Below are 27,592 nucleotides of genomic sequence, written 5' to 3'. Positions count from 1 at the left end.
TCATCAGGACTGCCCACCCAATACTGCTGATTCTTCTTTTGTGAACACAGTAAGACTGAACTTCCTCACTCCCTTAAAATTAGATATGACTCAGTCATTTCAGCTCAGCCGCTCAGTTGTGTCTGACTCTTTGCGACCCCATGAATCGCAGCACACCAGGCCTCCCTGTCCACCACCAACTCCTGGAGTTTAACCAAACTCATGTCCATTGAGTCAGTGATGCCATCCAGCCATCTCATCTTCTGTCTTCTCCTTCTCCTCCTGCCCCCAATCCTTCCCAGCATCAGGGTCTTTTCCAGTGAGTCAACTCTTCCCATGAGGTGGTCAAAGTATTGGAGTTTCAGCTTCAACATCAGTCTTTCCAATGAACACCCAGGACTGACCTCCTTTAGGATGGAATGGTTGGATCTCCTTGAAGTCCAAGGGACTCTCAAGAGTCTTCTCCAACACCATAGTTCAAAAGCGTCAATTCTTCGGCGCTCAGCTTTCTTCACAGTCCAACTCTCACATCCATACATGACTACTAGGAAAACCATAGCCTTAACTAGATGGACCTTTGTTGGTAAAGTAATGTCTCTGCTTTTTAATATGCTGTCTAGGTTGGTCATAAATTTCCTCCCAAGGAGTAAGCGTCTTTTAATTTCATGGCTGCAATCACCATCAGCAGTGATTCTGGAGTCCCCAAAAATAAAGTCTGACACTGTTTCCACTGTTTCCCCATCTATTTTCCATGAAGTGATGGGACCAGATGCCATGATCTTAGTTTTCTGAATGTTGAGTTTTAAGCCAACTTTTTCACTCTCCTCTTTGACTTTCATCAAGAGGCTTTTTAGTTCCTCTTCACTTTCTGCCATAAGGGTGGTGTCATCTGCTTATCTGAGGTTACTGATATTTCTCCCAGCAATCTTGAGTCCAGCTTGTGCTTCCTCCAGCCCAGTGTTTCTCATGATGTTCTCTGCATATAAGTTAAATAAACAGGGTGACAATATACAGCCTTGACGTACTCCTTTTCCTATTTGGAACCAGTCTGTTGTTCCATGTACAGTTCTAACTGTTGCTTCCTGACCTGCATACAGGTTTCTCAAGAGGCAGGTCAGGTGGTCTGGTATTCCCATCTCTTTCAGAATTTTCCACAGTTTATTGTGATCCACACAGTCAAAGGCTTTGGCATAGTCAATAAAGAAGAAATAGATGTTTTTCTGGAACTCTCTTGCTTTTTTGATGATCCAGTGGATGTTGGCAATTTAATTTCTGGTTTTTCTGCCTTTTCTAAAACCAGCTTGAACATCTGGAAGTTCACGGTTCAAGTATTGCTGAAGCCTGGCTTGGAGAATTTGAGCATTACTTTACTAGCATGTGAGATGAGTGCCATTGCGTGGTAGTTTGAGCATTCTTTCGCATTTCCTTTCTTTGGGATTGGAATAAAAACTGACCTTTTCCAGTCCTGTGGCCACTGCTGAGTTATGTGACCATAATTAAATAGAAGAAATGACATGGGTCTCTTCCAGGTGGGAGTTTAGCAGCCAGCACACAATTTACCATCCATGCTAGACATATATAACACAAAGTCAAGTCAGAATTTGAAAGGTTTCTGTCCTAGTTTTTTTTTTTTTAATCTTGGTTTCTGTGCATGTGTCTTGAGAGATGAATGTCAAGGGCTTTCATTAGCTAGCTTTCCTCACCTCTATCCTCTCCATTCTGTGCTTTCAAAAGGACCAAGCAGGTTTCCACATATATGAATAGTAATATCAATCCTACCCCTTATATATGCAAGGAACACTAAGATACTTGTCATTGTGTGCAGGTGAAATTGATAACACAAATCAGGCCCTAAATGCAGATAAAGACAGGACAGGTAAATAAAAAAATAAGCACAGGATGTTAACAGGCAATCTATAAAAAAAGAAAAAAATCACAAAATAACAATTTTTGGTAATGTTTTCTAAATAAGGTATTTAAATTTTCTTTTCTGAAAATATTTTTGTGACTAGTCTATGCTTTCAGAGCAAAAATATGTCACATCATTACTTACAACTAGAAAACAAGTTAATACTGTAATCTAAAATTATACCTCAATCTACCAAACTGCTCCAGTGACATTTACAACCAAATTTATATTGTGATAAAGAAAGCAACATTTTTCCCAGAGTATTTTCTCTACCAGCAATAACATTCAACAAGTTAACAATCACACAAATGATTACGTCAAAACCTTGGACATTGGTTCATATGTGCAGTCTTATCAATGGTAATAAAACATCTATTGAAATGAAAGTGCCACATCATTTTACAAAACCCTTATCTCATGACTAGCACTGTGAATATAACAAACTCCTCTGCCAGAAAAGTTGCCTTCTGAATGTAAAAAAAATATATCTTCTTTATTTTTTACTAATATAAGAAAATGTTTTAGCAAACTAGGAGGGAAATACAATTTCTAAAACCAGAAATGTTAATTATATGCATTTTTAAGGCTTATTATTACTCAAACAATAAAAATATCAATTGCAAATTTAAGGCTAGACTGAAGAGTGTTTAAAATTTCATTATGTGTCCAATACAGACCTTTAAGACTTTGATAATTTATATCATCTGTTACTGCGTTATAGATATAAAAAAATAAGGAGTAATAAAGTCCATACTATAGCACAGCTGCCAAGTTTGAATTAATTTACTTGCAGGCCACCTTGTTTTCAGAGCTAAAAGCGATTATGCTGCTGAATTAAAGTGGTAATATTTTCTGTTCATATATTTTCCTTTGCAATCTGTGCACTTGTCAAGTAAAACTATTCAAGTACCTACAATAATTTAGGGAAAGAGGAAAAAATATCCCAAAATACAAGTCAATTTAAGATGTATTTGCAACAATTAGAAAAGACATGTTGTTTAAACTGGTTGTGCTAAAAAAAATCCTCAACCTAGACAAGATGGGCAATATAAATACATTCCAATGGTGGATTCTATTCACATCAAACTTATAAATTTCCTTACCAAACCTCTGCTACATTCAAAGGCTCAAAAATTTGATTGCCAACTTTCTGTTCTATAAAAATAATGGATACCATCTACCACTGAGCAGTAAGGATTACATTAGACAACAAATTTAAGAGCAAGTAACACAGTGCATGCTACACAGGAAACAATGAATAAATGTTTCACTTAAAAAAAAAATAAAAAAGCCTAACCCAGAAACAAATTCTAAAACCCCAAATAAATAAATCAGTATTAAATTACCATATTTGCTAGACACAGTATACTAAGCATTGTGTGGCAAGATCCAAGAGAAATAGAAAGCATAATTTGTATTAATTTAAAAATGGCTTTCAAGTTGTCAGGGTTTTTTTCCATTAGACCTATAGGAATAGAAAACAAAATGAATTTTTAAAACTAAGAAAAACTAATAAAAGATTAAGGTAGACCTATACGTACTCTCACCTGGCTGATTATTAAATAATAAATCAATACTATTTTCAATAAGATTTGCTAAAGCAACATACATAAAAAAAAAACAATTAAAAAATCTAGAAGATGCTGATTTCTGCTTCTAGTAATTGCAAACTAAATTTGGATCAAAACTGTGAGGGCTTTAAAAATAGCTAGATGATTTTTTTTTTAATTTCTTAAAGACTGAAGAGCAAATATGATATCAAAGACCTACTGAACCAAAATCTATATGGCAAAAACATAAAGAGGTAAATAAACTCAGAATTCACAGTTAGCTTCTGCCTTGAGGGCATTTGCCACTGGTCATAGCAAACACCCTCTTCCAACAACACAAGAGAGGACTCTACACATGAACATCACCAGATGGTCAACATCGAAATCAGACTGATTATATTCTTTGCAGTCAAAGATGGAGAAGCTCTATACAGTCAGCAAAAACAAGACCAGGAGCAGACTGTGGCTCAGATCATGAACTGCTTATTGCCAAATTCAGACTTAAATTGAAGAAAGTGGGGAAAACCACTAGACCATTCAGGTATGACCTAAATCAAATCCCTTACAATTATACAGTGGAAGTGAGAAATAGATTCAAGGGATTAGATCTGATAGACAGAGTGCCTGAAGAACTATGGACAGAGGTTCATGACACTGTACAGGAGACAGGAATCAAGGCCATTCCCAAGAAAAAGAAATGCAAAAAAGCAAAATGGCTGTCTGAGGAGGCCTTACAAATAGCTGTGAAAAGAAGAGAAGTGAAAAGCAAAGGAGAAAAGGAAAGATATTCCCATCTGAATGCAGAGTTCCAAAGAATAGCAAGGAGAGATAAGAAAGCCTTCCTCAGTGATCAATGCAAAGAAATAGAGGAAAACAATAGAATGGGAAAGACTAGAGATCTCTTCAAGAAAATTAGAGATACCAAGGGAACATTTCATGCAAAGATGGACTCAATAAAGGACAGAAATGGTATGGACCTAACAGAAACAGAAGATATTAAGAAGAGGTGGCAAGAATACACAGAAGAACTATACAAAAAAGATCTTCACAACTCAGATAGTCATGATGGTGTGATCACTCACCTAGACCAGACATCCTGGAATGCTAAGTCAAGTGGGCCTTAGGAAGCATCACTACGAACAAAGCTAGTGGAGGTGATGGAATTCCAGTTGAGCTATTTCAAATCCTCAAAGGTGATGCTGTGAAAGTGCTGCACTCGATATGCCAGCAAATTTGGAAAACTCATCAATGGCCACAGGACTGGAAAGAGTCAGTTTTCATTCCAATCCCAAAGAAAGGAAATGCCAAAGAATGCTCAAACTATCGCACAATGGCACTCATCTCACACACTAGCAAAGTAATGCTCAAAATTCTCCAAGCCAGGCTTCAACAGTACGTGAACTGTGAACTTCCAGATGTTCAAGCTGGATTTAGAAAAGCCAGAGGAACCAGAGATCAAATTGCCTACATCTGTTGGATCATCGAAAAAGCAAGAGAGTTCCAAAAAAATATCTACTTCTGTTTTGTTGACTATGCCAAAGCCTTTGACTGTGTAGATCACACTAAACTGTGGAAAATTCTGAAAGAGATGGGAATACCAGACCACCTGACCTGCTTCTTTAGAAACCGGTATGCAGGTTAGGAAGCAACAGTTAGAACTGTACATGGAACAACAGACTGGTTCCAAATAGGAAAAGGAGTACGTCAAGGCTGTATATTGTCACCCTGCTTATTTAACTTATATGCAGAGAACATCATGAGAAACACTGGGCTGGAGGAAGCACAAGCTGGACTCAAGATTGCCAGGAGAAATATCAATAACCTCAGATATGCAGATGACACCACCCTTATGGCAGAAAGTGAAGAAGAACTAAAGAGCCTCTTGATGAAAATGAAAGAGGAGAGTGAAAAAGTTGGCTTAAAACTCAACATTCAGAAAACTAAGATCATGGCATCCGGTCCCATCACTTCATGGCAAATAGATAGGGAAATAATGAAAACAGTGGCTGACTTTATTTTCTTGGGTTCCAAAACCACTGTTAACGGTGACTAGTCATGAAATTAAAAACTTGCTTGCTCCTTGGAAGAAAAGCAATGACCAACCTAGACAGTATATTAAGAAGCAGAGACATTACTTCCTGACAAAGGTCTGTATAGTCAAAGCTATGGTTTTCCTAGTAGTCATGTATGGATGTGAGAGCCGGACAATAAAGAAGGCTGAGCACCGAAGAACTGATGCCTTCGAACTGTGGTGCTGGGGAAGACTCTTGAGAGTCCCTTGAACTGCAAGGAGATCAAACCAGTCAATCCTAAAGAAAACCAACCCTGACCATTCATTGGAAGGACTAAGGCTGAAGCTGAAGCTCCAATACTTTGGCCACCTGATGCGCAGAGCTGACTCTGATACTGGGAATGATTGAAGGCAGGAGGAGAAGGGGGCAACAGAGGATAAGATGCTTGGATGGCATCACTGGCTCAATGGATATGAGTTTGAGCAAACTCCAGGAGATGGTGAAAGACAGGGAAGCCTTGCATGCTGCAATTCATTGGGTTGCAAACCAACAGGACTGAGTGACTGAACAACAAAGGGAACTCAGTAGCTTCCTCTTAATTTTTATTCTTCTCTTCACCTTTAGTGCAAATAGAACCAAGTAGTAGATTTGACTAGTGAATCACTTCCATTTTAAGATCTAGAATTATCTTCCTGTCTGTAATACAGGTAAAATTCTCTTTTTCTTTTTTTCATATTATATACAGACCAAGACTCTGTCATTTTCATTATATCCACAGAATACAGAAGGGCTTCCATGTTACTTTACACACCGAAAGAGACTTCTGTTGTTAAGTGTTTATAGAGAGAATGCTAAGAGGCTTTACCATTATAGCTCTATTATCATATTCTTTTGAGGGTGTAATTCAAAGGAAAGTGATACAGTTAATAATTGTCTTTCTTCCTCTCACATCAACTTCTTAGGACATTCTTCTAAAATTAAAATATGAAAGACTACTTTTGATGATATATCTGTCCTTTGATACACTTATACAATTGGAATCATGACCTTATGACCTATTTTCATTCATCAGTTATATGGCCAAGTAAACACATTGGTTATGATTTTTAAAAAATCATGCTGTCAAATGTTTAACAAAGAAAAGACTGAAAGAAAAGTACATCTTCATCATTTTTGAACAAACAGTAAGATTCTTACCTACAAGCGACATTTGGATCAGCATTTCTTGAAAGTAGTAGCTCTATACACTTCAAGATCTTTTCCTCTGAGCCACGAGCAGAACATGCAGTAATCAAAACAGTTTGCTTATCTATAATGAAAGGAAAAGTGAGGAAAACCCCACACACATCAGAAATTGTAACTAGCTGATTTCTTTTATCATTCAGAACATTCTAAATATTTATTGCATACTTAAACTTCTGTAACTTATTCCCAAATCTCTTGTTCTTAACAGGTAATTTTGTATTCCTTCACCTAAAAATGAGATGAGGGATGAACAATTTTCAAAGTATATCTACAATTCATTTACTAATTTCCTTTCCCTATTCTCATTTCTTCAAGAGGATAGGTAAGTGGTTCAGAGCATGGGCTCTGTGCAGATTTACCTCCTGGAACTAAACAGTTTTTGGTTGATTAAAATTTGCCTTGAACACATGGATAAAAAACAATGATTGATATTCTCTGATTTCACTTCTTCGCTTCTCACTCATTTAACAACTCACTGAGATCTGGCTTACGCCCAAACCCTCCTACTGAAGATGTCCTAACTGCTACACCTATTTGTTTCTTTTTGGTCCTTGCCTACTTGATCTATCTCAGCTCATCCCATTTCCTAAAACTCTTCTTCCCTTGGCTCCTATGGCATCAGTGGAGATCAGGGTTAATTAAAAGACAAAAAATAATTCTCAAGTAAGAACTGGGGAACTTAAACTAAGTCATGCCAGCCATGGTTTATATTTGTGGTTCATTACTGACCAAACATAGAAGTCTAGATTCTGGTTCCAGTTCTGTCACTGATAAACTATGACTCCAGTGATATCTTAGTCTCTTAGTAGATTTAACTTACAGTTGAGAAACTAATGTCTGCCCTCTACCTGAGTGGGCCTGTGAGATACATAAAATAATTTATGTGGACATTCTGGGCAAAATATGTTTTATAACTGTAAGGTATTCTCTGTTTACAAAAAGCAAAGAAAGAAGACTACTGATCAATTTTTTGGGCAGAACATTTTACACTTTCAAAAATTTAAGTACAGCTTTCATTAAGTGATATTTTAAATGACATAATAAAAAGAAAAACCTACCACAGCAACAGATTAAACATAAAACTATTGCTAAGACATGAAATTATATAAAATATAGAAATGAGAAAACAATAGAAATGATCTTATAAATATCAAATGCAGTACCAAGTTAATATGAAAATTCTCACATGAAAACTATATCTGAATTAAAAAGTAAATCTATTGTAAACATGTAAAAAGTTATTCAATATAATAATTAAATAGGATTTGCACATACACTCTTATTCAAAGCAATAATGAGTAGAAATTATTTAATAACAAATAAAGAAATGGATTTAATAATTATATTTGAAACAATTTTTAAGTGATATAATTCAGAATTGAGTTGTAAATTCAAAAGACTGATTTTCAAGCAATTTTCCACTAAGTGATCAGTTTTTCAATGTTTTCTTTCACTGTGTTTTGCCGTAAAAATAACCAAAACTCTCTAGCACAGATTTTAAAGGTACATATTAGTAACACAATCAGTTATAATGGTAATATAAATGGAGTCTACCTCTTTGGAAAGAAGGCTTTTCAAAATATTTATGGTTTCTAATTTGGTTTTCTGTTTATGTAACTAACAGGAAGATATTTTTTAAAAACTCCTTTAAGTTTTTTTCACTTTGCATAATAGTTGCTTGGGGATCAAGAAAATCACAGTAAAAATAATCAGTTATCTCAAACATTTTACCCTTATTATGATTTTTTAAGAGCCAGGTTTTTATTTTGAAGTGAATATATGAAAATAGAGCATGGAAAAAGTATATATCACTACCCCAAAGAGAATATAATTTGGTTTCTAAACAGAGAAGTATACAAAGTAAATGTTCACATATTTTAAATATTTAAAACATCTTACCCTTATCAAAGCTTGCATTAGCACCTCTGTCCAGAAGGACCCGAACCAGCTCTACATTGGAAACACTGGCAGCATACATAAGGGAAGTCCACCCATACTGAAAGCTGGTATCTACACTGATGCCTGTTAATACAAAAACAAGCTTTTAAAAGCCTCCTTCACCAAAAAAAACAAATCCATGTCACATTAATATGTTAAAAGTACTGCACACAGTGACATACACCATGTACTTCACAATGGAAGGGAATTTCTTGGTAATAATGGCTTAAGAAAAATAGAAAATAATTATATGTGAACTATACTAAAATAGCTAACTTCACTTTCACTATAGTTCACTTCCATGTCACTATATTTCAAGAGATTGGATCTGTCAAATATATTTGTTCAGCTGCTCAGTGGTTTCTGACTCGTTGCAACCCCACAGACTGTAGCCTGCCAGGCTCCTCTGTCCATGGGGTTTCCAGGCAAGAATATGGAGTGGGTTCCCATCTTCTTCTGCAGGGGATCTTCCTGACCCAGAGATTGAACCCACTTCTCCCACATCTCCTGCATTAGTGGGTGAATTCTTTACCACTGAGCTACCAGGGAAGCTTTTTTTCATATTATATGTTATCTATATTAGGACAGGTTTTTACATGCTACCTTTTCCTTTTTAGGGCAGTTGGGAAGTTTCACAGATGTCAAATGTCTTTTTAGTTAGAATATTATCACACATCTCTATGGTGGCAAATATAAAATATATTCCTTATTAAAACTCTCCTAACTTCCTTCCAAATGCAAAACTTAACCATGGGTTACTGGCCAAACATGAGGCTATAAAGGTAGGTTAGGGTTTGATTATGAAAGCTCTGTTAAGAAATGTAGACTGTACTTTGTAATCCAGAGATTTACCTTATTACAATTGTATTATAAAAAGACAATTTAGGTACCACTGCTGAGAGTGGGATAGGAGGCAGAGAGACCTGGTAATGAGGCTAGAAGTCCAAGCAAAAGTCAGAGCAAGGGCAGTTGAGAAAGAGAAGGAATACAAAAGGATAATTCAAAGGCAGGGTTACTGGAATGTAAAATTACTTTGAGGAAGAGGAGTGTTAGAAAAGAACAAATAGAAAATAATTATTAGATTATTTGCTTAACACTTTTGAGGAAGGGGTATGTTTTTTCAGCTGGAATTGCTGAGAGGATGGAACATGAGTCTAGTGCTGTCAGAAGCCTTCTGTCCATCTAACTGGAGAACCTATCATAAGTGGAAACAACACAGAGAGAAGCAGAGCTAAGAGGTGGAAAGACTCCTGAGAAGGCCCAAGAACAGAATTTAAACCATGGAGCAGAACTTTTCAGAGATCAAGCCCTGAGCCTTTGGAGTAGGAGCACTGACTCCAAGACCCTTGACTACCAGAGAACTAACGAGCACTGACTCCAAGACCCTTGACTACCAGAGAACTAACGAGCACTGACTCCAAGACCCTTGACTACCAGAGAACTAACTCTATGGAGTATCAAATAGTTAGAACTCACACAAAAGGAAACCATTTGAATACAACAGCTGGCATCACCCAACCACCCTGTGTAGGACACCTCATCCAAACAACAAACAAAACAAAAATACAAACCTAGTCATCAGCAAACAGGATTACCACCTAACTCAGCCATGGCCATCAGAGGAAAAACTAACAAACAAACAAACAAAACTCAGCACAAATCTCACCCTATACAAGCTTACACAAACCACTGGACCGACCTTCAGTTCAGTTCAGTTCAGTCGCTCAGTTGTGTCTGACTTTGTGACTCCATGAACTGCAGCACGCCAGGCCTCCCTGTCCATCACCAATTCCCGGAGTTTACCCAAACCCATGTCCATCGAGTCAATGATGCCATCCAGCCATCTCATCCTCTGTCGTCCCCTTCTCCTCCTGCCCTCAATCTTCCCCAGCATCAGGGTCTTTTCCAATGAGTCAGCTCTTTGCATCAAGTGGCCAAAGTATTCGAGTTTCAGCTTCAACATCAGTCCTTCCAATGAACACCCAGGATTGATCTCCTTTAGGATGGACTGGTTGGATCTCCTTGCAGTCCAAGGGACTCTCAAGAGTCTTCTCCAACACCACAGTTCAAAAGCATCAATTCTGCGGCGCTCAGCTTTCTTCACTGTCCAACTCTCACATCCATACATGACCACTGGAAAAACCATAGCCTTTACTAGACGGACCTTTGTTGGCAAAGTAATGTCTCTGCTTTTTAATATACTATCTAGGTTGGTCATAACTTTCCTTCCAAGGAGTAAGCATCTTTTAATTTCATGGCTTAGGAGGGCAGAAACCAAAAGGAAGAAAGAATTCAGCCTTGAAGCCTGGGAAAAGGAGACCTCAAACACAACTAAGTTAAAAAAAAAAATGAAAAGACAGAGAAATACTATACAAATAAGGAACAAACCAGAAACACATAAATCCAAATAAATGAAGAGGAAATAGGCAAACTACCTGAAAAAGAATTCAGAATAATGATAGTAAAGATGATCAAAAACCTTGAAAACACAATGGAGAAACTGCAAGAATCAATTAACAAAGACCTAGAAGAATTAAAGAATAAACATACAAAGACAAACAACACAATTACTGAAATTAAAAATACTCTAGAAGGAATGAATAGCAGAATACCTGAAGTAGAAGAACGAATCAGTGAGCTGGAAGATAAAATGGTGGAAATAACTTCTGAAGAGCAGAATAAAGTAAAAACAATGAAAAGAAGTGAGGATAGGCTCAGAGACCTATGGGACAATATCAAACACACCAACATCTGAATTATGGGGGTCCCAGAAGAAGAAGAGAAAAAGAAAGGGTATGAGAAAATTTTTGAAGAGATTATAGGTGAAAATTTCCCCAACATGGAAAAGGAAATAATTAAGTTCAAGAGGCACAGAGTCCCATACAGGATAAACCGAAGGAGAAACATGCCAAGACACATACTAATTAAATTAACAGAGACTAAACACAAAGAAAGAATATTAAAAGCAGCAAGGGAAAAGCAAAAAGTAACATACAAGGGAAACCCCATACGTTTAACAGCTGATTTTTCAGCAGAAACTCTGTAGGCCAGAAGAGAATGTCAGGATATATTTAAAGTACTGAGAAAGAAAAATCTACAACCAAGATTACTGTACCCAGCAAAGATCTCATTCAAAATTGATCGAGAAATAAAAAGCTTTTCAGACAAGCAAAGCTTAAGAGAATTGAGTACCACCAAACCAGCTTTACAACAAATGTTAAAGGGACTTACATAGTCAAGAAAAACAAGAGAGGAAAAAGATCTACAAAATCAACCCCAAACAATTAAAGAAAATGGCAATAGGAATATATGTATCAATAATTACTTTAAGTGTAAATGGATTAAATGCTCCAACCCAAAGACACAGACTGGCTGAATGGATACAAAAACAAGACCCATATATATGCTGTCTTCAAGAAACCCACTTCAGACCTCAAGACACATATAGACTGAAAGTGAGAGGACAGAAAAATATATTCCATGCAAATGGGAAGCAAAAGAAAGCTGGAGTAGCAATCCTCATATGAGACAAAGTAGACCTTAAAATGAATGTTACAAGACATAAGGAAGGACATTGCATAATGATCAAGGGATCAATCCAAGAGGAGGACATAACAGTTGTAAATATCTATGCACCCAACATAGGAGCACCTCAATACATAAGACAAACACTGACAGACATAAAAGGAGAAACTGACAGTAACACAATAATAGTAGGAGACTTTAACACCCCACTCACACCAACGGACAGATCATCAAAACGGAAAATTAATAAGGAAACACAAGTCTTAAATGATACATTAGATGAGCTGGATCTCATTGATATCTCAGGACATTCTATGCAAAAGCAGAAGAATACACCTTCTTCTCAAGTGTACATGGAACATTCTCCAGGATAGACCACATCTTGGGTCACAAATCAAACCTCAGTAAATTTAAGAAAATTGAAATCATATCAAGCATCTTCTCCAACCACAATGCTATGAGACTAGATATCAATTACAAGGAAAAAACTGTAAGAAACACAAACACATGGAGATTAAACAACACATTTCTAAATAACCAACAGGTTACTAGAAGAAATCAAAAGGCAAATCAAAAAATTTCTAGAAACAAATAACAATGAACACACAACAACTCAAAACCTATGGGATGCAGCAAAAGCAGTTCTAAGAAGGAAGTTTATAGTAATACAGTTCTACCTCAAGAAACAAAAAAAACATCAAATAGACAACCTAACTTTGCACCTAAAACAACTGGAAAAAGAAGAAGAAAAAAACCCCAAAATTAGTAGAAAGAAATAAGTCATAAAGATCTGAGCAGAAATAAATGAAAAAGAAATGAAAGAAATAATAGTAAAGATTAATAAAATCAAAAGCTGGTTCTTTGAGAAGATAAACCAAATTGACAAGCATTTAGCCAGACTCATCAAGAAAAACAGAGAGAAGAATCAAATCAACAAAATTAGAAATGAAAAAGGAGAGGATACAACAGACAATGCAGATGTACAAAGGATTATAAAAGAGTATTATGAACAAGTATAAGGCAATAAAATGCATAACCTGGAAGAAATGGACAGATTCTTAGAAAAGTTCAATCTCCCAAGACTGAACCAGGAAGAAATAGAAATTATGAACAACCCAATTACAAGCACTGAAATTGAAGTGTGATAAAGAATCTTCCAAAAATAAAAAACCCAGGACCAGATGGCTTCACAAGAGAATTCTATCAAACACTTAGAGAAGTGCTAACGCCTATCCTTCTAAAACTCTTTCAAAAATTGCAGAGGAAGGAACACTTCCAAACTCATTCTACGAGGCCACCATCACCCTGATACCAAAACCAGACAAAGACAACACAAAAAAAGAAAACTAAAGGCCAATATCACCAATAAAACAGACGCAAAACTCCTCAACAAAATTTTAGCAAACAGAATTCAGCAACACATCAAAAAGCTCATACACCATGATCAAGTTGGGTTTATTCCAGGGATGCAAGGATTCTTCAATATATGTAAATCAATGTGATACACCATATTAACAAACTGAAAGATAAAAACCATATAATAATCTCAATAGATGCAGAAAAAGCCTTTGACAAAATTCAGCACCCATTTATGATTAAAACTCTTAAAAAAATGGGCATAGAAGGAACCTACCTCAACATAGTAAAGGCCATATATGATAAGCCTACAGCAAACATTATTCTCAATGGTGAAAAACTGAAAGCACTCCCCCTAAGATCAGGTACAAGACAAGGGTATCCACCTTCACCACTATTATTCAACATAGTTGGAGAAGGAGATGGCAACCCACTCCAGTACTCTTGCCTGGAGAATCCCACGGACAGAGGAGCCTGGAGGGCTACAGTCCATGGGGTCGCGAAGAGTCAGACACGACTGAGCGACTTCACTTTCACTTTTCCCTTTCATGCACTGGAGAAGGAAATGGCAACCCACTCCAGTGTTCTTGCCTGGAGAATCCCAGGGACAGGGGAGCTTGGTGGGCTGCCGTCTATGGGGTCGCACAGAGTCGGACATGACTGAAGCGACTTAGCAGCAGCAGCAGCAGCATTCAACATAGTTCTGGAAGTCCTAGCTATAGCCATCAGAGAAGAAAAAGAAATAAAAGGAATCCAGATAAGAAAAGAAGAAGTAAAGCTCTCACTGTTTGAAGATGACATGATACTGTACATAGAAAACCCTAAAGATAATATGAGAAAATTACTAGAGCTAATCAGTGAATTTAGCAAAGTTGCAGGATACAAAATCAATACACAGAAATCACTTGTATTTCTATATACTGACAATGAAAAATCAGAGAAATTAAGGAATCAATCCCACTCACGATTGCAACAGACAGAATAAAATATTTAGGAATAAACTTACCTAAGGAGACAAAAGAACTGTACACAGAAAATTATAAGACGCTACCAAAAAAAAAATCAAAGATGACGTAAACAGATGGAGAGATATTCCATGTTCCTGAGTAGGAAGAATCAATATTACGAAAATGACTATACTATCAAATACAATCCACAGATTTAGTGCAATCCCTATCAAATTACCAATGACATTTTTCACAGAACTAGAACAAAAAATTTCACAATTCATATGGAAACACAAAAGACCCCAAATAGCCAAAGCAGTCTTGAGAAAGAAAAATGGAGCTGGAGGAATCAACCTTCCTGACATCAGATTATACTACAAAGCTACAGTCATCAAGACAGTATGGTACTGGCACAAAAAAAGAAATATAAACCAATGGAACAAGATAGAAAGCCCAGAAATAAACCCATGCACCTATGGGTACCTTATTTTTGACAAAGGAGGCAAAAATATACAATGGGGCAAAGACAGCCTCTTCAATAAATGGTGCTGGGATAACTAAATGTAAAAGAATGAAATTTGAACACTTCCTAACACCATACACAAAGATAAACTCAAAATGGATTAAAGATTTAAATGTAAGACCAGAAACTATAAAACTATTAGAGGAAAACACAGGCAGAACACTTGATGACATAAATCAAAGAAAGATCCTCTATGACCCACCTCCTAGAGTAATGGAAATAGAAACAAAAGTAAACAAGTGGGACTTGATTAAAAAGACAACCCTTTGAATGGGAGAAAATAATAACAAATGAAACAATTGACAAAGGATTCATTTCCAAAATATACAATTAGCTCATACAAGTCAATGCCAGAGAAACAAACAAGCCAATCAAAAAGTGGGGAAAAAGAACAGACATTTCTCCAAAGAAGACATACAGATGGCTAACTAACACATGAAAAGATGCTTAACATCTCTCATTATTAGAGAAATGCAAATCAAAACTACAATGAGATACCACCTCACACCAGTTAGAATGGCCATCATCAAAAAGTCTACAAACAATAAATTCTGGAGAGGGTGTGGAGAAAAGGGAACGCTCTTGCACTGTTGGTGGAAATGTAAAGTGATATAGTCACTACAGAAGACGGTATGCAGATTCCTTAAAAAACGGGAATAAAGCCACCATATGACTGACCAATCCCACTCCTAGGCATATACTCCGAGGAAACCAAAATTGAAAAAGACACATGTATCCCACTGTTCATTGCAGCACTATTTACAATACCTAGAAATGGAAGCAACCTAGCTGTCCATCGACAGATGAATGGATAAAAAAGTTGTAATAATATACACAATGGAATATTACTCAGCCATAAAAAGGAACACATTTGAGTCAGTTCTAATGAGATGGATGAACCTAGAACCTATTATACAGAGTGAATTAAGTCAGAAAGAGATAAATATTGTATTCTAACACATATATACAGAATCTAGAAAAATGGTACTGAAGAATTTATTTACAGGGCACCAATGGAGAAACAGACATAGAGGATAGATCTTATGGGCACAGGGAGAGGGGAGGAGAGGGTGAGATGTATGCAAAGAGTAACATGGAAACTTACCTTACCATATGTAAAATAGATAGCCAATGGGAATTTGCTGTATGGCTCAGGAAACTCAAACAGGGGCTCTGTATCAATATAGAAGGGTGGGATGGGGAGAGATGGTAGGGGGGTTCAAAAGGGAGAGGATATATGTATACCTATGGCTGATTCATGTTGAGGTTTGACAAAAACAACAAAATTCTATAAAGCAATTATCTTCAATTAAAAAATAAATGAACTAAAAAAACACATTAAAACCTTGGATACAACTCATAATATGAAAGTTAATGCCTTAATGAAATATTAAAACTGCATCAGGAATTCTGTTCCGGCATTAAAAGTAAACAATGACATAAAAAAAGAAAATAACTATCAAGTTTGCTTTGGACAAATGAATGAAACAATAAGCTAGAGTAAGAAGCAGCACAGATGAGATATCAGGCCTGAGAAGTAGGATAAAGTTTTAGATAGCCACCATCCAGAGTGAGATAGGAAGAGATAGACGATAACTGTTAAGAAAGGGTAAGAGCGAGCCAGCTGCCCTTAAAACCCTCAAATCAATCATTAATGGTACAAATTCGTGAAGTCATCTAATTTTCCCCAATAACACTGATTGGTTTAGTCACATAAAAAAAATTGGTCAACTAATCTAGGTTTGGATCTAAGACTGGGGAAGAGCATAGAAGATATGACACAAAGACAAAGTTATAATGAGGCAGTGACCATAACCCATTAAATTTATATAAAGCCTTTGCTATATGAAGAGATCAATATTTAAATGGTGAACTCTCTCTTGAACCTAAGAAATATCTGCTGATTTTTAGAAAAAGAAGAAAACAGAACATCTTTCTATTTCAAAGAAGGAAAACTTGCATATGAAAAACCACTGAATACAGCCTTCCCTTAATACCTTATATTTGACAGGTTTTATAGTCTGGCTATAAAGTTTTTCATCTGCAAAGGTTATATCACTGAAGGAAAGCAAACTTGTTAGGGAGGACTCACTTTATTTCTGTGAAGACTCAATATTTTTCTGTAGGAACACTAAGGTGCTGAAAGATTATTTGTCAAATTCCCAGTTGTCTAACTTTAATTGATATAAGGTACATGATAATTCCTTGGAGAAAACATCAAAAAACTGTCTGAGTATTCTATAAACAATATACTGCTGTCCCAACTTGTCTTCTCTGACAAATTTTTCTCTTTAAACTGCTGCAACTGAAAGCATATGAATAAGATCAGAGAAAAGATCATGTTGTTTTCTCATTATTCTTTCCTTATTGACATTACTGCTCAAACTGTGACAGCAAAAGTAAAAAGGAAAAGATGTGAAGATAAAGATAAGCAAATGTGGCATTTTAGTATAAAAATTCTTAATAATCATCACCTCTAAACTCAAAAAAGTAAATTATTAAACACATGATGTTCTAAGCATAAATGCAAAAAGATAAGTTTAAATGAATTGACGCAAGATATTTTCATATAGCTCAAAAAAAAAAACACATTCAAAATAACACTACATTGTTTGTGGATATATACACATACGGTAAAAGTATAAAGATATGCATAGGAATAAAAAATACCAACTATAGAAGAATGCTAACCTCCAGGAGGAAAAAGTTAAGTCTCCATACATTTTTGAGTGTCCAAAATACTTAATAATTTAAAGAGATCTGAAAATGTTAGTGCATAGCAGAAAAGCAAAAACCAGAGGTATCGCTGGACTACTAAAAATGCTGACTCAAAACGAGCTTTCATTTTTTTATTAAGATTTCCAACTAGTACAGAAATATGTATGACTTTGGCAAAAAATTAAAAATATTTTTTAAAGTGTTAAACGATGACCTCTGGAAGGAAATGAGGAGATACTAAAACAGGAGTTACACGTTAAAGGGAGATTTCAGGGATAGTGGGGGTGAAAGTGGAGACAAAGATGTTTTTCTACTTACACCTATTTGTTTTTGGTTTTTTAGAAGGAACTTAAAATTTTTTGTAATTAAAGACAAATTTAAAAAAGGTTGAAAAAATACTTTACCAGAAGGCTCTTTTCAAGTCCTTTCAAGAGACTCCATTACTTCACTGCATCTAGTCCAACTACTCCCAAGACAAGCTCTCTTTTCTAAAAGAAATTTCTGCCTATTCCATCCCATCCAACACTATGCATGTGTCCTGCATGTGTTCATATCCTAGTATTAGACATCTTTCAATTATTCAAATTTTATTTAATTCTTTACCTATGAACTCAAGCTCCATTGTCCACAAAGTCACACAATCCTTACTTGTTACAACAGTTAATATTTATATTAATGCCTATATGTTCTAAGACTTGTATATGTTCTCATTTTAATCTCTCCTCCTCCCCCCCAAAATAAAAGCCCTTTGATACAATGCATCTTGCTTTTGAAAATGGGGACATTGAAGCTTAGAAGGTTTCCTAACTTGGTTAGGATTACAGAGCCAAGTGGCAGGCTAGTAATCAAACCCAGAACTGTACTGTTTCCCAAATGATTCACTTTCCATTAAACCATGCATCTCTAGCATAGAAGAAAAACATTTTGCTATACACAATTTTGTGTGGGAATGTTTTGTATTTATAAGCAGACAGTGGATGCTTATTACTCCTTTGATTAATTTCGGTCAATATCAACAATTCACACTTCCATGTCAAGGTAATTAAAAAAAAAACATTTAGCAAACAGAAAAACGTCATGGGACACAAGACATAATTATGATATTTTATAGAGAAACAGATGCTCTGGAAGTTTAAATGACTTTCCCAAAGAAGCACACTGAACAGGCGATAGGTGGGAAAAGGTATCCAGATAGATTCCTACTTTGTTCTCATTCACACACTGACACAACCAACACAGGCAAAGACTGTAACTAAAATGTACATAACTGGAAACAACTCTTGAGAAACACACAATCAAAATTATAGACAGATAAATGTTGAGAAAAGTGAGTCAAGATTATCAAAGCGGGGTAGAATTAGTCAGAGTAGACCTTTCTAAGGAAGTGGAAGAACTGATGAAAGGTAATCAGCAGTAGCATTTCAAATTTGTATCAGAGGAAAAAATAAGGCAAAGAGAACTCAGAGTCAAGTAAAATATGCTGGACACTTGATATGACTAACATTCACTGTGCTTCCATTATAAAACCAACTCAAATATTTTAAAACACGGAATCCCTTTGAATTAAAACAACTGTGCGAGGTTTGAAACCATCCCTTGACTCTCACCAGAATCTAGGAGCTCCTCGACCAATGAAATATTGCCTGTGGTCAAAGCCTTCTTAAATGTTTCCTGCCTTTCTTCAACGGGTAACGGTCCTTTTAATTTCTAAGAAAACAGAAAATTAAAAAAAAAAAATTCTCGTTATACGTATATTCATTCACACTGCATTGGGAAACAATAATGACTGGTTTTAGGTACATCATTTTAGGGGCGAGGAGGGGAAGAAAAATACAAAATTTGTGTCTAATTCATAACTAAAAAGGGATCTTTAAAGGGAATGGGTAATGAGGGGTTCAAACCCAAGTGAAGAGCCATACTGACAACCTAAAAAGGCGTATTTGATGGAAAACACAGTAGGGAAATGAGAGGGAAACTGCGAATTTGTTTGGAGTTCAAAAGCCTGTATTCACGCTGGGAAAAAAATTTAGGGAAACACAGGCAAGGAAGTTAAGAGGTTTCATGGCCAGGGAAGGCCGATCCGGGTGCGGCCAAGACAGGGCCTCCTTTGCTACCTGAGCTGTCCGGTCGAGATACCCAATCTCCCAGCCGTCATCCTCACTCTCGCTACTCTCGCCTCCACCGGCCACTGCTCGACCGCGTAAGGGGCCCGCCGCCATACCACCTCGCCTTCTCCGCATGGAACTAGCGGGCTGCCTGCCCACCGGCTCCCTCTGCGCCTGCGCACTGAGGAGTGCGTAGGCCTGCGCGGGAAAAGCTGTGCGGGCAGGCACGACGCGCGAGCGCTGGGACCTTGGACCCTCCTGCGCAGGTGCGTGAGCGCGCGCAGCGGCCCTGAGCCTGTTCTGCTAGTCATAAAACCCTCGGGAGAGGAAAACAGGCCAGCGGGACGGGCTGGGCAGACTTGATCTTCTGGCCAGTGCTGCCAATACTTTTCGGGGGGTGAGGGTCTTACCCTTCTTTCTTTTAAGGGTATTTGCCTGATGAGGTCTTTCCAGTTTAAAAATGTCCCACTTGTGGCAAGAGCAAAATGGGGTTTCAATGTCACGAAATGTAGGCTTTTGTTCCCATTCCTTTCACCTGTCCGCCCCTGCCATATCCGCTGTCAAACATGCGTACCTTGGCCAATGCTGTTGGCCACAATATTTCCCCAAGGAGCATCACCCGCACATTCAAGTAGCCAGCAGATAAATGGGAGCTAACAAAGCAATCAGGAGAAATCTTCCTTTGAATTTCTTGTGATCGCGGATATCATCGTAAATTTAGAGACTTCAGGACATCAGAACACTTTCAAGATAAGTAATATAGAACCCTGAAAGGAAATGATCACAGAAAGGGGAAAGTGAAGAGGGTGGATCAAAAGAGCTGGAAAGAAGAAATGATGTAAACTTTCAGAAAGTAAGCAGTGCAAACAACTACAGGTGAAAGCAGCCCAAACTCACTTTTATGCATCTACTCTAATTTCTAGATTAAATATTTGTAACACAGTGATTATCTTTGCCAAAATAGACCAATCAATGAATAGGGCACATGCATGTACCCAAAGAAAATTTTAAAAGAATGTAGCCATGCACCAGGGCTTCCCTGCTCAGCTGGTAAAGAATCTGCCTGCAATGCGGGAGACCTGAGTTTGATCCCTTCAGGGTTGGGAAGATCCCCTGAAGGAGGGCATGGCAAGCCACTCCAGTATTGGAGTGGGAGAACCTCCGTGGACAAAGGAGGCTGAGGGGCTATAGTCCCTGGGGTCGCAAAGTGTCTGACAAGACTGAGCAACTAAGCACAGCACAGCCATGCACCATTCTTAGGAAGTGTTACAATACATGTATATTTTTCGTTAGGGAGTCTTTGGTGTAAGATTTTGAAATTATTTACTTCAGAGATTTTCACAGATAAGTATTTATAAGTAGTGTGGTTATTTGGGGACAAGATTGGTCTTTCTAAATGAATTCATTCCATAAATGTTCCGGATCATTGAGCACAGTCAGGCATAACTAAGTTTGGGGAGCCAACATCAAAGACAAACTAAGCTGCCTCATGGAACTCACGTTCTATGAAGAAAGACAGTAAGCAAGTAAACAAGCAGGACGGTTGCAGATTGTAAGTGAGTGAAAGAAATAAACAAGTGCTCAGTTTCTGAAATCAAGTTACTTGGGTTGTTTCCCAGCCAAGTCACTACTGGGAGCTGTGTGCTCTTGGGCAATTACTTCACCTCCTTCTTCTTCTGCCAGTTCTCTTATCTGTAAAATGGAGATTATGATAGTACTCATCATATAGGGTTGTTTGGAGGATTAAACAAAGTAATGAGCTTGGAATAGAGTCAGGCTCAATGTAAGAGATTAATAAATCTTATCTACTATTGTTTTTATTATTTTAGATGGAGTAGTTGACCAAAGCAGAGTCATAAATGACAAGAAGGAGCTAACCATGAGAATCGGGAGAGCAGAGCTTTCTTGGTGGAGGAGATGACTAGTACAAAGTCCCTAAGGCAGGAAAAGCTGGGACCCAGGCCTGGACTAGGGTAGGGCAGTTGAAGGCTCTAGGAAGTAAACTTGAAGACACTCACTCTCAGGGACCTGTGAGCTCTTCTGTTGTGCACTCTAGGTGTCTCACTCACTTTCCTTTTTCATTGCCTTTGGACCAGAAAGCCCTGAGTCTAGAACTTCTTTGAAGGAAGGGGTATGTGATGAGAGGACCTTGTTGGCCTTAGGCAAGGATTTTTTAGATTTTACTCTAACAGCAATTGAACACTGAAATATTTAAATTGATAAAAGACATTGTTCTGGTGTGCGTGTGTGCGTGTGTGTGTGTGTGTGTGTGTATGTATCTATATAAAGATATTCAAACTCCTGTAAAGGAGGTGTTTGGTGCCATTGACAAAGATGGGGGAAGATCAAAGGATCAACTTGACATGAGCATCCCAAAATTAACATATTCAAAATAAATACTCACTGTAGCTGTCAGGTTGATAGTTGGGTGTTTAGCTGTGGAGCTCAAAAGAAAGGCTGGTCTTAGAGATATAAATTTGGGAGTCATCTACACATCAGTTCAGTTCTGTCGCTCAGTTGTGTCCAACTCTTTGCAACCCCATGAATCGTAGCACGCCAGGCTTCCCTGTCCATCACCAACTCCCGGAGTTTAGCCAAACTCATGTCCATCGAGTTGGTGATGCCATCCAGCCATCTCATCCTCTGTCGTCCCCTTCTCCTCCTGCCCCTAATCCTTCCCCAGCATCAGGGTCTTTTCCAATGAGTCAACTCTTTGCATGAGGTGGCCCAAGTATTGGAGTTTCAGCTTCAACATCAGTCCTTCCAATGAACACCCAGGACTGATCTGCTTTAGGATGGACTGGTTGGATCTCTTTGCAGTCCAAGGGACTCTCAAGAGTCTTCTCCAACACCAAGTTCAAAAGTATCAATTCTTCGGCGCTCAGCTTTCTTCACAGTCCAACTTGATTTTTAAAATGCGAATTTACCCAGCAAGATTTTTTTGTAAATATAAATGCTGTAGACTAAATGTTTGTGTCCCCCAGGACCACCTGCTTCCCAAAATTCATATGTTGAAACCTGATCCCCCAAATTATGCTATTTGGAGGTGGGGCCTTTGGGAGGTGATTAGGTCATGAGGGCAGAGCTGGCACAAATGGGATTTGTGCCTTTATGAAAGAGACCCCAGAGAACGCTCTTGCCCCTTCCGTCATGTGAGGACACAGCAAGAAGATTCTTTATGAACCAGGGAGTGAGTTCTCACCAGACACTGCAATTGGCAGCAGCCTGGTCTTGGACTTTCCAGCCTCCAGAACTGTGAGAACTAAATTTCTGTTATATTAAACTACCCAGTCTATGGTACTCTATTATATCAGCCTGAACAGACTACAACAATAGATAAGATTAATCTAAAACTTATGTGGAAAGGCAAAGGAACTAGATAGCTCAAACAATTCTGAGAAAGAAGTATAGAGTAAGAGTAATTCTACTTGGTTTTAAGACTTATTGTGTAACTAACATAGTCAGGCGGAGAAGGCAATGGCACCCCACTCCAGTACTCTTGCCTGGAAAATCCCATGGACGGAGGAGCCTGGTAGGCTGCAGTCCATGGGGTCGCTAAGAGTCGGACACGACTGAGCGACTTCACTTTCACTTTTCACTTTCGTGCATTGGAGAAGGAAATGGCAACCCACTCCAGTGTTCTTGCCTGGAGAATCCCAGAGATGGCGGAGCCTGGTGGGCTGCCGTCTATGGGGTCGCACAGAGTCAGACACGACTGAAGCGACTTAGCAGCAGCAGCAGCAACATAATCAGGATTGTGTCATATTGGAGAAGGAATAGAACAGAACAGAGAACCTAGAAATAGGCCCATGTAAGTAAGACCAAATGTTTTTTTGACAAAAGTGTAAGAGCGATTCAATGGAGGAAGGATTGTCTTCAACAAGTGATGCTGGATCAACTGAATATTCATATGTTAAAAAAAAAAAACGAGACCTAATTTTGAAAACATCATGTCTTTTCAAAAATTAACTCAAAATACAGCTTCTCTGGTGGCTCAGTGGTAAAGAATCCACCTGCCAATGCAGAGACACAGGTTCGATCCCTGATCCAGGATGATCCCCAGTGCCATGGGGGAACTAAGCCCATTCACCACAACTATTGAGCCTGTGCTCTAAAGTTCAGGAGCCACAACTACTGAGTCCTCTTGCTGCAGCTACAGGCTTTAGAGCCTGTGCTCTGCAACAAGATAAGCCACCTCAATGAGGAGCCTGTGGACTGCAACTAGACAATAGTCTGGGCAGCAACAAAGACCAAGCACAGCCAAAAATAAATGAATAAAATTATTTAAAAATAAATCATCTAAAAAGTTAACTCAAAATAGATCATAGATGTACGCAAATGTTCATAGCAGAACTGTTCCTATTAGCCAAAAAGTGTAAACAACCCAAAAGTTCTTCAACTGATGAATGGATAAACAAAATGTGGTATATCTACATTATACATGTTAGTTTCTCAGGACAACCATAACAAATTTCTACAAATTGAGTGGTTTATAACAACAGAAATTTATCCTCTGACCATTCTGGAGGTTAAAGTCTGGAGTCAGTGTCAGCAGTACCAATTCCCTCAGAAGTCTGTGGGAGAAATCCTTCCCTGTCTTCTCATAACTTCTGGTGGTTGCTAGCAATTCTTGGCATTCCTTGGCTTGTAGTAGATACATCAGTTTAATCACTGCCTTTGTATTTACAAGGTATTCTCTTCTATGTGTCTGTGTCTCTAAATGTCTCTGTCTCTAAATTCCCTCCCTCTTGTAAGGACATCAATTGTATTGGATTAGGGCTCACCCAAATTTCCCCATGGAAAAGAAATGCAAAAAAGCAAAATGGCTGTCTGAGGAGGCCTTACAGATAGCTGGGAAGAGAAGAGAAGTGAAAAGCAAAGGAGAAAAGGAAAGATATTCCCATCTCAATGCAGAGTTCCAAAGAATAGCAAGGAGAGATAAGAAAGCCTTCCTCAGCGATAAATGCAAAGAAATAGAGGAAAACAACAAAATGGGAAAGACTAGAGATCTCTTCAAGAAAATTAGAGATACCAAAGGAACATTTCATGCAAAGACAGGCTCGATAAAGGACAGAAATGGTATGGACCTAACAGAAGCAGAAGATATTAAGAAGAGGTGGCAAGAATACACAGGAGAACTATACAAAAAAGATCTTCACGACCCAGATAATCACGATGGTGTGATCACTCACCTAGAGCCAGACATCCTGGAATGTGAAGTCAAGAGGGCCTTAGAAAGCATCACTTCGAACAAAGCTAGTGGAGGTGATGGAATTCCAGTTGAGCTATTTCAAATCCTGAAAGATGATGCTGTGAAAGTGCTGCACTCGATATGCCAGCAAATTTGGAAAACTCAGCAGTGGCCACAGGACTGGAAAAGGTCAGTTTTTGTTCCAATCCCAACGAAAGGCAATGCAAAGAATGCTCAAACTACTGCACAGTCACACTCATCTCACATGCTAGTAAAGTAATGCTCAAAATTCTCCAAGCAAAGCTTCAGCAATATGTGAACCATGAACTTCCAGATGTTCAAGCTGGTTTTGGAAGAGGCAGAGCAACCAGAGATCAAATTGCCAATATCCGCTGGATCATCGAAAAAGCAAGAGAGTTCCAGAAAAACATCTATTTCTGCTTTATTGACTATGCCAAAGCCTTTGACTGTGTGGATCACAATAAACTGTGGAAAATTCTGAAAGAGATGGGAATACCAGACCATCTGACCTGTCTCTTGACAAACCTGTATGCAGGTCAGGAAGCAACAGTTAGAACTGGACATGGAACAACAGACTGGTTCCAAATAGGAAAAGGAGTACGTCAAGGCTGTATATTGTCACCCTGCTTATTTAACTTATATGCAGAGTATATCATGAGAAACGCTGGGCTGGAAGAAACACAAGCTGGAATCAAGATTGCTGGGAGAAATATCGATAACCTCAGATATGCGGATGACACCACCCTTATGGCAGAAAGTGAAGAAGAACTAAGGAGCTTCTTGATGAAGGTGAAAGAGGAGAGTGAAAAAGTTGGCTTAAAGCTCAACGTTCAGAAAACTAAGATCATGGCATCTGGTCCCATCACTTCATGGGAAATAGACGGGGAAACAGTGGAAACAGTGTCAGACTTTATTTTTCTGGGCTCCAGAATCACTGCTGATGGTGATTGCAGCCATGAAATTAAAAGACGCTTACTCCTTGGAAGGAAGGTTATGGCCAACCTAGATAGCATATTTAAAAGCAGAGACATTACTTTGCCAACAAAGGTCCGTCTAGTCAAGGCTATGGTTTTTCCAGTGGTCATGTATGGATGTGAGAGTTGGACGGTGAAGAAAGCTGAGCGCCGCAGAATTGATGCTTTTGAACTGTGGTGTTGCAGAAGACTCTTGAGAGTCCCTTGGACTGCAAGGAGATCCAATCAATCCATCCTAAAAGAGATCAATCCTGGGTGTTCATTGGAAGGTCTGATGTTGAAGCTGAAACTCCAATACTTTGGCCACCTCATGCGAAGAGTTGACTCATTGGAAAAGACCCTAATGCTGGGTAGGATTAGGGGCAGGAGGAGAAGGGGACGACAGAGGATGAGATGGTTGGATGGCATCACCGACTCGATGGACATGGGTTTGGGTAGACTCCGGGAGTTGGTGATGGACAGAGAGGCCTGGTGTGCTGCAATTCATGGGGTCGCAAAGAGTCAGACACAACTGAGCAGCTGAACTGAGCTGAAATTCACTGTGACCTCACCTTAACTTGATTATATTCTCAAAGACCTTATTTCCAAACATGGTCACAGTAATGGGTTTTGGTTGGACATGAATTGGAAGGGGCACAATTTATCCTAATAATGTGTATATATCACTTAGCATAATGTTTTCAAGGTCCACATTATAACATATATCTCTACTTCCTTCCCTTTTATGCTGAATAAGCTGTGGTATTGATTTCAGAAGTTTTTAGGAGGTGGCAGGACCCGTTATAAGACTGCCATAACTGTGAGTTGGAGAAGTGGCAGGAAAGATGGAGAAAAGAGGATGCATTCAAAATTTACTGTGAATTAGAATCAGTAGGATTTGGTGACTGTATATGAAGGACAAGGGGACAGAAGAGTCAAAGATACTGTGACAAGGGCTTTAGAAGAGGAAAACATTTTGAGGGAACAGAGATAAATTTTGTTTTGCATGAAATCTGAAATGTCTGAGGAACATCCATGTCCAGATAAGGTGGAAAGCTCCCAGAGAGTCCTGAGCTATCAGTTCAGCTTTAGAAACCATCTTCCTAAGAGGTGATAATGAATATATTAAAGGAATGATATTGCCACTCTTGCCGAATAGTGAGGTGGGTCCAGCTGCTTGCCGCTGAAAAGACAATAAACAGGCCTGGTTGGTGGAAAGGAAGGTTTACTTTATTTTAGATGCCAGCAACTGGTGGGGGTGGGGGGAGGGGACATCTGTCCAAAGGCTGACTCCCCCCAACAGGTAACCAGTGGAACAAGAGACTTTATAGACAGAAGGAGGGGGCTACATGCAGAAATAGCAGTCATCTCTGACAGTCATCTTCAAATTGGTCATAGGTGGTCTGACCAGTGTCATCTTGATTGTTTTATGTACTGTTAATCTTCAGTTCCAAGATCGGTTTGTTTCATTTCTTTGAGGCCAGTTCTCAGAATTGTAGCTGCTCATGTCCTGGGTACAGTCTGGTCATCATATAGTTAACTTCTCCACCTGGAGTTTCAGTATCTATAAGATAGCTTACAGGATATGGCTCAGAATATTATCTATAGCCCTTGAGAAGG

General features: G+C 38.3%; 2 protein-coding genes across 2 annotated transcripts in view; one reads left to right on the top strand and one right to left on the bottom strand.

Moving 5' to 3' along the window:
* Window positions 1-19,990, bottom strand: part of ASZ1 (ankyrin repeat, SAM and basic leucine zipper domain containing 1) — a 62,488-nt gene extending 42,498 nt beyond the window's left edge. Inside the window, exons 1-4 of the mRNA XM_081537880.1 lie at window positions 19,817-19,990; window positions 19,310-19,409; window positions 8,595-8,717; window positions 6,648-6,759 (exon numbers count right to left, since the gene is read on the bottom strand). Coding sequence (XP_081394006.1) covers window positions 6,648-6,759; window positions 8,595-8,717; window positions 19,310-19,409; window positions 19,817-19,942 — 461 coding nt within the window. The 5' untranslated portion in view covers window positions 19,943-19,990. The remainder of the gene's footprint in view (window positions 1-6,647; window positions 6,760-8,594; window positions 8,718-19,309; window positions 19,410-19,816) is intronic.
* The window catches only part of CFTR (CF transmembrane conductance regulator), a 385,597-nt gene that overhangs the window by 102,779 nt on the left and 255,226 nt on the right, over window positions 1-27,592 (top strand). The window lies entirely within an intron of this gene.

The sequence above is a fragment of the Giraffa tippelskirchi genome, chromosome 10 (genome assembly GCF_054371585.1).
Source record: "Giraffa tippelskirchi isolate mGirTip1 chromosome 10, T2T-mGirTip1v1.2.pri, whole genome shotgun sequence".
In the NCBI taxonomy this organism is placed as follows: Eukaryota; Metazoa; Chordata; class Mammalia; order Artiodactyla; family Giraffidae; genus Giraffa; species Giraffa tippelskirchi.
This window is presented reverse-complemented; position numbering and strand designations above follow the sequence as displayed.